General features: G+C 34.3%; 1 protein-coding gene across 1 annotated transcript in view; it reads left to right on the top strand.

The window, feature by feature from the left end:
* The window catches only part of PEX7 (peroxisomal biogenesis factor 7), a 90880-nt gene that overhangs the window by 33160 nt on the left and 44394 nt on the right, over positions 1-13326 (top strand). The window contains exons 6-8 of the mRNA XM_036903697.2: positions 6744-6850; positions 8849-8962; positions 10481-10536. Of these exons, the coding sequence (XP_036759592.1) occupies positions 6744-6850; positions 8849-8962; positions 10481-10536 (277 nt within the window). The remainder of the gene's footprint in view (positions 1-6743; positions 6851-8848; positions 8963-10480; positions 10537-13326) is intronic.

The raw sequence follows: 13326 nt of genomic DNA, 5'->3' as shown, positions 1-13326 counted from the left end.
CCTTTCTGGTCTGTGTCCAGGATGGAAAACAGAGGTTTCTTCTCATACCTCTAGGAAAGCTTCATTTTCTCTCATTGGCTCTTCAGGTCCATGTGGGTGTTTTTAAACTAATCACTATGTCTGGGAGAGGAGGATGTCATATGTTGATTGGCTTGGGCCTGCTTTGCTCCTGCAGTTGGGAATGGGAGGTGGAAGAGAGGGTGGTACCCAAATACACTGAGAAAGGAAAGAGTAAATCCTGATTAGGTGGAAGTAGATGGATCCATTCTAGGGGGCCGATATTCACTAAATTGTAAGCACTTCTAAGGCTTAAAATAAATAATAAGGGATTTGATGAAAACCAAGCACTGAACCTATGAGCAATAAAATGTGTTCCTTTAAAAAAATTAAATACAGTAAAGTATCTAAATGACAGGAAAGCCATTTTCTGCTAACTTTTATGATTTTGGAAACTCAGTGAAAGGTATATCCAACATTTGCCATTTTCCTGAAATACTCCTTCATGGTGATTTTCAAATACTAGCCTACTTCATTAAGTTGATATTCATCCACTCCACAAAAAGGTTTGCAGTATAGTAAAAGTTGGGGTAAGCTCTGAAGCTCTCCTTGTGCTTTTGCCATTTTAAGTGAGACAAAATTTGCTTATAATCTATGTATAAGGTATTAGTAGGCACTTGAACTAACTTGCATATTTTCTTTGCTTGACTTATTTTCATCCATTTCCTAGGGCATGTGTATTATTTTACAGAGCTGAGTGCCTTATACAGGAAAACACTAAAATATTTTAGAATATTATTATATAAGATATGGGGAGTAACCATCTTATCAGAAGTTTGAAAACATATCCAAGGTTAATTTTGAGTTGAGAGGGACAATGTCAGTGAATCGACCAGATATTTAGGGAATGTCCACCATGTTCAGGGCACTGAAGATACATTAAGGGATGAAACAGACAGGGTTCCTGTTCTCCTAGAACATAGAATCAGGGGGAAAGAGAGATGCAAAGAAAACACACTAGCAACAGATAATAAGGAGCATGAAGTTCTTTGAAGGAGAGGCAACGTAGCACAGTGGTTAGGAATGTGGACTGCCTAGGAGCAAAATCTGCTGTCACCCCTGTTATGTGACTTTGGTCATGCTACTTAACCTTCATTCCTCATTTAAATAATAAGAGTGACAATAATAACCACATCATGGAGTTTTGTTTAGGATTAAGTGAATTAATGTACACAAAAGGCAAAGAACAGTACCTGGCAGAGTGAGGGCTCTATAAATGTTGCCCCTTATTTTTAACATATGTGCTCAGAATTCTGTGGAAACATAGCAAAGGATTCTTGAACTTGTCAAAGTTGGCTGGTCAGAGAAGCTTCCCTGAGGGAACAGTGTTTAAGTTACTTCCTTAGGACAAGGAAGGGTTAGGAGATGAGAAGTGGGAAGCAAAGGGATGGGTTGTGGAGAGAACAGAGCATATCTGAGGAACATCTGAATGGCCTTTGCATGTGTATGTGCTGTAAGAATTAACAGAACTAATAGAACTTATCTCAGAACTAAAATTGAGAAGAGAGTTTCAGAGTAACTTGCTTCAGGTCAAATCTGGAACGCATGATTGTGTAATAGCATACTCATCCAGTGAGCCTGAAACCTGGCTAACCATCAGAATCACTGCGGAAGCTTAAATAAACAACAGTGTTCTGTGCTCCGTCTTAGTCCTACTGAGTCAAGTATCTCTGGGAGGTGTATTTTTTAATCACCGCAGTGGTTCTAGCGACTGGCCTACTTGAGAAAGCACTGTACTGCTCTATGTTGTAGCTGTGTTTCTAAGATGCCAAATTTGTGGCATATTTCTATTGATGTAATGGTAATTGCATGTTTGTTTTTATAGAAATATGCTTACCTCTTTTTAAAAAACCCACAGAATTATTTCAGTGCTGAATTCAGAGAGGAAGTAGTTTCTTTAGTTTGAGAACTCCTTAGTTTTTCTCTCAGTTTTGTTAAAGTTTGAGTTAGATTATGGTCTTTATCAGTTAAATTCTCTTTGTCATCTAGCTTGTGGACAAGAGCATGCTGTAAAACATACTATAATCTTTGCATAGAAATCACCTCAAATATAAAATTCATAGTTTTGAAACCCAGTTGTAAAATACATGTTTTTACAGATGTTATAAGAGGTAGAAGCTTATATGATAGTCAATCAAGATGCAATTTTATGTCTAACTAAATCCTGTGGTCCACATACAATTATGTCATTGAACTGCTTATAATGGTACATATTTTAAGATAATATATGTGACTATAACAGTTAAGTTATTCTAAGAATTTAGTCACCTTCAAAGTTGTATGGTATTTGTAAATCTAGAACTAAATCTGTTACCATGAGCTAATTTAAGACAGGCTGAAAAGGGGAAAGTTTTTAGAGATTTAGATCTAGATTACCTTTCATAGCAGAGTCCTCTAAGGACATTGTGTTTTGTCTAGCTCATGAAAGTTGTGCTAGTACAGAATTCATATTTCTAAATTATATGAAGTAGAAAGGAAGAATATTTGTACTCTTTACATGAAGAGGATTGATATGGAGTATTCTTTTGAACAGTGAAAACTAAATTACAGTCCTGCTAATACAGATGCCATACAACTGCCTAAGTCTGACCCTTGCCTGAAACTGTGAGATCCAGTAGTTAAAAGAAACCTCAGTCTGCTCTAAGAAAAACAGTCATATTACATCTGGCATTTCAGTTCAATTATTTGAGCTCAATATGCATCCTTTTGCTACTCGATTCACTTACTAGTTTCAGACTCAGTGTTTATACTCATTTTCTTTACCCGCTTCCTCTTACCTGCTGCAATTTGAAATTAGACATAGTAGCAGCCAGCCCTTCTATTCCATGTTATGCACTTAAATTCACTGGTTCTGCTTCCAGTGGCAGGTCTGCAGCTGATAAGAGAAGCTGGTGATTCAGGTGGGTCCATGGTGCCCATCACAGGGCTCCATTAAACGGCTTACTGACAGTGAAAGGCCAGCTGTCTGGAAAATGCAGTTGAAAAAACAACAGAACATAAAAGCAGATGTCCTGGTGGCCAGAAGAGTTGATGAGTCATGGTTCCATTTGGCCAGAAGGTCTCTCCCCTACCTGGGAAACAAAGTGATGAGGATGAAGTGCCAAGTGTGTACAGCAGAAGCAGCTGTCGAGGAAGTGGAATTTTTAGCTCCACCAGAGCAGTTCTCACTTCTTTGTGCTCTTTAAATTAAATGCAAGAGGGGATGACCCAAGCCATGTTTTTTAAAAAAAATTAATGCTGGAATATGATAGTGAGGAACCAAAATTTTATCCCAGAGAAATTGGGAGGAGCCATCCACCCAGCCTTTGTTGTTTTGTTAAATCTTTTCTGGAAGTAACACACATACAGAACAGTGCATAGTCTTAGGTATACAATGCAGTGAATTTTCACAATGAACACATCTGTGAACCAGCACCCAGATCAAGAAACAGAATGTTCCCATAGTCTCCCTCACGTCCTTCCAGTCATTACTTCCTCATCCCTCACTTCAGGGTAACCACTGTCCTGCCTTCTAAAAGCACAGATTAATGTTGCCTGTTTTTATGTTTTTATGTCTGGTTTCTTTGCTCAACATGGGTTGGTGAGACTCATCTAAACTGTTGCTAGAATAATAGTTACTTCTTATCTCCTAGTCCACATTCATTGTAATGTTTGCTACTTTAAACCATTCACATACCCAAAAATGTAACTGTTAGGATCAACACAAGTTCTTGAACTTTAAACAGGGCTTTCTTTAGTCATGGTCATAACAGACTTTGTAGTTTCAGGCCTGATATTAAGTATAATTTTTGAAAGCTAGTACACATCATTTAGATATTTCCTATGTTTTAATGGAAGTATTGTGCTGAATCAAATGTTTTTCTTGGGGCTGGGCATTTTAGACACTGAAGCTTCAGGTGAATTCCATTCAGTCCCTGCATGATGATAAGGGATATAATTTGCCTACAGGAGATAGACCTTAAACTATCTTACCACAGGTCTTCTAAAATTTATTGAAAAGCAACCCCAGGAAGGGAAGGGATGCTTAAATGGCCCCAGGACACATTCTTTGTCTCCAATCTGGACTTTTCTTTGCTTGTTAACTTGAGTGCAGGCTGGTTTTCTCCCTGCAATAATACATGTGGCTGCCAGTGGCTTCTCAACTTTATAACCTATAAATCCTATGGTAAGAGGGACTGATGTTATTTTTTTAGCTGTATTTCTAGAAAATCCCAAGTACCTACCTTTGACCTGTCAGCTGTGGACAAGGCAGGGGATGACATAGTATGACTGGCCTTGGTTGGACCTGTCTCAGGCTGGTCAACTGTGTTGAGCCATAGATCTTTCCAGAATCATGTGGTGAGAAGAGGATATTCCTATAAGGAGGGTGTTTCTGGGCAGACCAACACTAAACATATACACCACCCTACTTTATACTTTGAAGAATAGGGAAAGTCATGAAAGACACTTTTACTATCAAAGCTATTTATAATTTTGAAGCAAATTATACTGGCTGGTGGCTAAACCCCAGACAGTGATTATAATTAGGCCCCTGAAGATACCTGAAGCTCTAGACTGTACCAATTTTGAACAGTTTCCATTTGGCACTTACAAGCTCATCATTCCCTTTCTTCCCTACTATCCTTAGGTAGCTCCAAAAGTGTTAGTTACCCTTTTCTATCATTAGTGGTTTTTAACCTTTATAAAAGTAGGAGGAAGGTGTCTTTAAATTTTAAAAATATATATATTTTTAATTCTGCACATGAAGCAATAATATGTATTTATGGATCTATAAAAATGTCGTAAAAGTATTACAGAAACACGATGAAAAGAATGCCAAATTCATGATTTGGGGACCTCTGGGTGAGGACGATAGGGAATGGGGTTGGAAATACAGTGAAGGTTTCAACTTTATCTATTGTGTTTTATTTCTAAAATTATTGTGGGGCAAATATGACAGAATGTCTTATATGTATGTATGTGTGATTAAATGTTTTTTTCCCCTATTTATAGACAAAATTAACATAAAAGAAAAATTTCTCACACTTCAACCAACATTGATTATCTGGCACTTCTCCTCCAGCAACACTAGGAGGCAGCAGAGTGTAATAGTAGAGCACGTAGTCTGGGGCCAGACTGCCTGGGTCTGGCTCCAGATCCTGATTCCACCACTTGGCTATCTTGAGAGAGTTATTTCATCTTCATGTGCTTCCGTTTCCTCATTTGTAAATTACTACAAAAACTACTTATATTATCAAAATTTCTACCTCATTGTGATGTTTTATAAAAGTTAATACATATTAAATGTTTAAACTAGCATCTGGCACTTAATAAATTAGCTGTTGTTCATGTTATTATTAATAGGGGCAGGAATGACTTCAAATTATGGGTATGTTTTCTTATTTTGTACAACCTTATTTCAACTTTATAAAGCAGATATTTTTTCATAGGTAAGGAAAATTATTATTGGGGAAGTAACGATTAAATATCAACAGTTACCAAATGATTGAGCTGGATTGGAACCAAGTTCTGGAACTCCAAGTCCCTGTTTTAAACCTCTACACTTCGTTGTCACTAACATTTTAATTCTTACCTTTCTTAAGCAACATCCAAAGAAATCAGAAAAAAGTTGTCTAAAATTGCTAAAATTACCTAAATGCCATATGATTTAGAATTGGAAATACAGGAAAATATATGTAAGTAAACAAAGGAATTTAAAGTTTTAGCATTTTTGTGTGCCATTTAAGTATCTTCTATGTGCTAGAGACTATGCTTGATGCTCCACAGAAACTTTGTCACACTAAATTGTTGTACAGGCCTGCATGTAGACATTCTGTTTCTTGTTTAGAAATGAGGAATCAGACTCAGAGACATTATGTAAGTTGTGCAGGGCCGCACAACTAAGTGCTATTGAAGACCTTGACTGCCATTGGGTCATAGACCATATTCTTTTCATCAAGCTGAACTGTCTTTCTCCTATGATCAGTTATTATTCATAATTTACTTTTGATGTAAATATACATGTATAGATCCATGTATATTCTGAGCTTTATTCGTCTGGTCATTTTGTTGTTTCCTCATAGTTTACACAAACTGAAGGAAACAGCATATAAAGTGTATAATCAGAGTGACTTTGTGCAGCTAAGCAATGTAAACTATTTTTATTATAATGCAATATATAATCCTTACATTTTTCAGCTTGTTTTTTCCAAGGAGAAAAATATGCCTTTGGCTGGTCTGTCAAAATGTAGTAAACATAAAAGCTGAGATTTAATAATTCTCCATTTTGGCTTGGTAGACCACCCACATTTCGCAGTAAAGCTGGTAGCATTTTGTTTCTTGTAGAATATGCTGATACAGGGTGCTAACTTTATTTACTAGAAACAAGGATTTTCAGGACCTATTTCCTATCCTCAAAAATGCACTGTGTGTGTGTTTAATCACCACAGTATGAGATTCAGATTTTCCTGCTTTGAGTTCATCTAAAAACATTATCATGGTACATATACTAGTCATTCATTTTTAGTAATGCTTATGCATTATTATACTTAAAAACAATATGTATATATCTTTATATGATATACAGATGGCAGTATCCTAACACTGAAAGCAGTGTGCTTTCCCTTGATTTATTATCATGAGTGCAATATGTCACTGAGTATCCAAGTGGTGTGGTGGAAAGTGATCAAGTCTTCCTCTTTCACCAGGTGATCAGACTCTAAGAATTTGGGACGTGAAGTCAACAGGAGTCAGAATTGTGATTCCAGCACATCAGGCAGAAATTTTGAGCTGTGACTGGTGTAAATACAATGAGGTACCCTGTCCTGGCTTTATCCTGAGCTGCTGAGCCCTTCCTAATGTTGAAATGTTCTAGATTTTATTTTATCTTTGATTATGTGGGTTTTGGTAGTGTTTATGGACCATTAAGTTAAAGTCAGTCCCTTTCATTTTTACTTGACGATTGTCAGTGACCTACATCAGCAGTAATTGGATTCAAGTGCACATCAAACAGGCAGAATAAGAAACAAAAATTCTCAAAGTTCAACAGTGCAGCCTTGCTTATTTGTTTGGGAAACTGCTTTGCAATTTATATAATTTTTTTCTTTATTGCTCTTCACCACCCCCCAAGTTATGTCACCTTTTGCTTTCAGTTCTTGTTCATTTGGCTGGTCAGGCTACTGAAACTTGATTTTTAGTTTGACATCAGTTTTTACAATTTTCTATATAAGTCTAACCAAGTTTCATGCTTCTGTAAGGTAGCAGTGTCCATTGGTTGCATTTTGCAAAGCTACATTTAACCACATGAGTGTATGAATTAGAAATAGAAATAGGTCTAACATGTACTGATATGCTGTTTATGTACCTGAAGTGGTCTGTTGCCTGTGACAGATTGGTAAGATGTATGCCTTGTTTTTTCCCAGTTTTTGATTAATTAGTCAAAAGTTAACAGAATATTATATTGGTAGAGTTCTTTAAATAAAATGAAATAAAAAGATTAAAAGAAAACGTAATACATAATCAATAATAATACTTGGCCTACATAAAAATTTCAGTGCTAGTAACTGCAGTTCACATCTCTCTCATAAGTGAATTTTCCATATGGGAAAATGAAATTGTGGACTATATGGTATAATTTGGAGAATTGTAAAAAATGTACTGTTGTACACTTGAGAGTAGTTAAATTTTTTTTTGAATTATTGAAACTTTTTCTCAAATGAGCTTATGCTAAAGCCCAACACATTCAGGCAATGATTTACTATTTTGGTTGACATGGAATAGGGGTAAATGTGTACCCAACTCTTGGCATATTCAGCCAGGAACTCTGGGTTAACTGAGGATTCTAGATAGCAGAATATTTAAAACCTGATTAGATAGGAGACTTATCACTATTTGCATAGATTCTCAGACATGATTAGATATATTAAGACATGGCCCATGAGAGTTGGGAACAATGTTTTAGATTTAGAAAAACATAAAAATTTAGTTTATACTCTTTGCTCTTCCATATACTCCTAAAATAACAGGCCTCTTGCCTTTTAATGCCTGGTAAAACCTCAGAGCATATTGAAGAGAAAGGTGGGCTTATTTATCAGACACAATTTTTTTTTTTGCTTTGTCATTCTTTTCTTTTTTTTTTTAGGTAATTATTTTTTATTGAAGGGTAGTTGACACACAGTATTACATTAGTTTCAGGTGTACAACACAGTGATTCATCATTTATATACATGATAATTCTGGGTACTAGCTATCACCATACCAAGTGATTACAATATTTTGACTATATTCCTTATGCTATACATTACATCCCAGTTACTTATTTATTTTACAATTGGAAGCATGTACTTTTTTTGTGTGTGAGGGGATCTCTCATATTTATTGATCAAATGGTTGTTAACAACAATAAAATTCTGTATAGGGGAGTCAATGTTCAATGCACAATCATTAATCCACCCCAAGCCTAATTTTCATCAGTCAGACACAATTTTTAAGACCTTAAGTACTTATTTATATTACTAGAGGTGTATTGGAGAATCCACAGTGCTGTTTGGGACTATGTCTTTTTCTGTTGAGTGTAGTGTATTTCATCAAATACATAAAGCATATTGAGTTCCTTTTCTCTCAAGTCATATTAATTTTTGCTTTTTGATGTATATTTTGATTTCTTTTATACTAGTCATAAAACTTATCAAGAATGACTCCTAGGTTCAGATTAAATAGTTACCAGAAAATAGATATTGTTTCGAGTAGAAAACCGAGGGTACTGCTTAATTACAAAGAAATCACTATTTATTTTTCTCTGAATTGTTTTCAGAATTTGCTGGTGACAGGGGCAGTTGATTGTAGTTTGAGAGGCTGGGACTTGAGGAATGTACGACAGCCGGTGTTTGAGCTTCTTGGTCATACCTATGCTATTAGGAGAGTGAAAGTAAGTTTTTATCTTTTCTTTTTATATGTAGAATATAATCAATTAAATATATATTAAAGATGGTTATGGGTTGAGGTTATTGATTCTTATACATATTTTTGTTAACCCAATTAATTATAATAAATATTGAAAATTAAAATTAGGAAAAACATTTGAAAAATTATTGAATGAATTGGGGCAACATATGTAATTAGTGCTTAAGGTTAAATAAAATGTTTTATCATTCTGTCATCCCCAATCTACTATGCCTGTAATATTTTTAAACTATAGTAATATAGTTTTCATATTACAGTCTTCATTCTTGTCCATTCAGTGGGAAGGCCTCTGTTTTATTTAAACTCGTATACAGAGATGGTTAATTCTTTTTTTCCCCCTAACATGATAATGCATATGAATGTTCACAAACATTTGGGTATAGAAAATTTTCCACTTCGCAAACAGTAGAAGACGAGATAAAGATAACTTTTCTCTACTGCTCCTAAGAAATTTATGTAGTTATAAGGTGCCTTAAGTTAGTTTCCTAGCTTTTATTTAGGTAGGTTTTGCTTAATCACTATGGAAGACATTAAGTGACACCTCCTAGTGACACCTCATTCTTTGTTTTATTACATTAAAAGGTAGAAAAGTACCTTACTGATCTTTTCAATAAGATAATTATGTTATTCCTATTTCAAAACTCTAAATTTCAGTTAAATTAATATTTAAATTTTACTGGCTGCAACTCAACATGAGACACAGCATCTTGTTTTTTTAATAGCACATAGGTTTTGGTAGTCAAAAAATATTTTCTATATGTATTTCACAGTGCTTCTGAAAGTGAAATTGGATAATGTAGTGAAAGCAGTTTTACAAACTAATGAAGTGTGTTCAAGTGTAGATAAATATGTATATATAACTATTAAGTACTGGTAAGAAAACCACTGAAAAATTATAATTGCAAAGGGCATCCTATTAAAATGTGTTTATTACTTATATAAAAGATACTATTTGTCTTTAAATTTGCAGGTTTTGTCCTTGATACCATTCTTCATTAGCTGTCATATACAAATAACAATATTTCTTTTGAAGGTGATTTTATTTAACATTTAAATGTTTATTTGATACTTGTACATATAACGATCATAATATATATTCATAAAATTGGTAAGTTAAATGATTATATATTTGTATTACCACATACTTATATCTCTTATATTTGTAGAAGTCGTTTGTGGTTAGCCATTGTATTTAACTTTCCCAGAATATCAATACTTTGGGGATATTTTATAAGTAAGCCCCCAAAAACTTGAGGAACAACTTCTCTTTGGAAAACTAAAAATAAATATTTCCTGTAGATGATACCTAAAGGGCCAAAAGATTTTTCCTTTGAATTAAAGCATATAAGGTTCAGAAAAGCATAATTTTAAGTGGCAGTCCTGACTAAACTTTAATTTATTGTAATGTTCATGGGAATGACAGTATGAAGTAGCATGGTGTAATTACAAGTAATTCTAAAATCTTTTTGTTTTTGTTTTGTAGTTTTCACCATTTCATGCTTCCGTGCTAGCCTCTTGTTCCTATGATTTTACTGTAAGGTACAGTGGTTTTTGATAAGTTTCATTATGAAATACCAAGAAGCATTTGCATTTTTGCAACTAATATGAAAGATAATGTGTTGTCTTACTAACATGAAAATAATCTGATCTGTGCACATTTGGATATTTGCTACTGGGAATAATTTTTTTTTTTCTGTTTTTATGATGGAGCCACATATTAGAGTAAATTCTTTGCTATTTAAAGATGAGGTTTGCTGCTCAGTTTCAAGGCCTGTTTTCCTGGCAGTTCTTCCTGTAGAAATACCTTCCTATCCTATAGGTGCATAGCCAGTATCTTTTAAATTTACATTTTAAAAATTGGGAAATGCCATTTCTTCAGGTCTAATATGAATGTTAAGGTTAAGATTTTAAAAAAATGATAAAATCTGTATGAGTGTATGTGTGTTTGTGAATGTACATATATGAACATGTATATATGTGTACATGTGCATCTGTGTGTGAGTTATACATGGGTGTGTGTATCTCTATCCCTACCCCTTAGTTCCAACTGCACACTACATACAGTCCATTCTATTTTTTGCTCCTTTTCCGAATTTATAACTTCTAATTCCTGTTACCTACAATATGTTTACTTATTTGCTAAGCCCTGTAAAATTCACAAAGTAGTTTCAGATTTGCAAAGCTATGCCTCTGCAAAAAAGCATTTTACTAGAGCCCAATATTTGTTTAGAGCTTTTTTTTTCCTAGTCCAAATACTGTGAATTGAAGTTATTTAGGTTAGTTCTACTCTCCTCCATTAGTATGATTATATTATTAATTTGAAACATGGTTTGATTCATGTTTCTGTTTATATTCAACTTTAGTGTTTTCTCCCCATCCTTGTTGATTTTGTCTGTTTTTCTAAGCAGACAAAACATTATCATGACTCCAAAACCCACGATGTACATAATGATATACTCAGCAAGGTGTTGATTTCCCCTCTATATTTCCTCTATTCTTTCCAACCCATTCTGTAGCGTCCCATACACAATACGTAACCAATTATCCTCAGTTAAGTAGACACACGTATATTTCATTTCCCCTTTTCTTACAGAGAAAGTGGAATACTCTGGATACTCTTTTCAATTTTGCTTTTTTCACTTAAAATATACCCTGGAAATCACTTTCTTTATCAGTTCATAGAGATCTTTCTCATTCTACATAATTAATACTCATTATGTGGGTATACTATAGTTTACTCAACTACTTTCCTATGTGTGGGCATTTAGCTTGTTTCAACTGTTATGTAAATAAACAATGGCACAATGAATATTAACCCTGTATGTATGTATGTATGTATGTATGTTCACATTGTTGGAGAATTAACTTCAGAGTAGTGGGATTGCTGGGTCAAAAGGTAAACATAACTTTGTTAGATATTACCAAATTCCCATCTATGAGGATTATACCAATTCCCATTTCAAGCAGCAGTGTTTGAGAGTGCCTGTTTCTCTGCCATCTAAAGGTCATTGATTCTTTAGGGTTTTCCAGGTATGTAATCATATCATCTATAAAGATTGTTTTACATCTTCAATTCCAGTTTTGATGCCTCTACTTGATTTATCTAATTGCATTGGTAGACACATCTATTACAATGTTAAATAGTGTTACAGAGAATGTCTAATTCTTGTATTAGTGAAAATGCCTCTAGTGTTTCCCTGTTAAAAGTAAGGTGCTAGCTTTAAGACAAAGTATGTATGTTATGTTTGTTCATCATGCTAACGTGAATTTCAGTATCTGGGGAAGTGATCATGATGTTTCTTCTCAGAGCTATTAATATAATGTATTAATGTATTGAACCAACCTTGCCTTTCTGGACTAAATCCCTCTTGTTCTTTGTGTATTATTTTCTTAACTGTGCTATTGGATTCTGTCTGCTAATATTTTATTCAGAGGTTTGGAGGTTTTGCATCAATATTCAAAGGTGATATTAGTCTAGTTTTCTTTTTCTTCTCCTTGGTTTTTATACAATGTTTTACTTGCTTCATAAAAAAAGAATTAAGATTTTTCCTACATTTTCAATGCTCTGGAACAGTTAAGCAGCATTGAGGCTATTTGGTCTTTGAAACCTTGGTAGAATTCCCCTGTGAAACCATCCAACCATGGTTCTTCTTGTGGAGTACTTTCTTTCTAACTTACTTTATTACTTAAATGGAAATGGGGCATTACGATTAGCACACATAATGTAGCAGCAGGGGGTGGGGACACAGGGAAGGCAGTATAACATAGAGAAGATTCTATAGCATCTTACTATGTGGATGGACAGTGACTGTAATGGGGTATGTGGTGGGAACTTGAAAATAGGCGGAGTCTAGTAAACATAATGTTGCTCATATAATTGTGTATTAATGAAACCAAAATAAAAAATAAATAAATAAGTAAACTTCTTATCACTGTGGGATCACTTTTGGAAATTATCCATTGCTTACAGGTTTTGAAATTCATTTGTACAAATGTCCTGTAGTGTCATTACTTTTTAATTTCTTTTCTTTCAACAGTTTCTTCACCCTTGTCATTTCTGATTTTGTGTATTTGTGATTTTCTCTTTGATTACATAATCTAATGGCATGTTTATTTTGTTATTTTTTTCTTCAGCAAGCCAGATTTTGATTTATTGAGTAGAACTACTGTTTTCTATTCACTACCTCATTAATTGCTGCTTTTATCTTTGTTTGCCCTTGGTCCTTTCTTGTGACTTACTTGGTTCTTTTTTCAACTTTTGAGCTGGGAATTTATTTTTATTCTTTAATTTTGTTAAAGTGTCTAAGGCTATGAATTTTCTTCTGGTTA

Source organism: Manis pentadactyla, chromosome 12, assembly GCF_030020395.1.
Source record: "Manis pentadactyla isolate mManPen7 chromosome 12, mManPen7.hap1, whole genome shotgun sequence".
NCBI classification, from domain to species: Eukaryota; Metazoa; Chordata; class Mammalia; order Pholidota; family Manidae; genus Manis; species Manis pentadactyla.
Note: the sequence above shows the minus strand (reverse complement) of the source record. Positions and strands in the feature narration are given on the sequence as shown.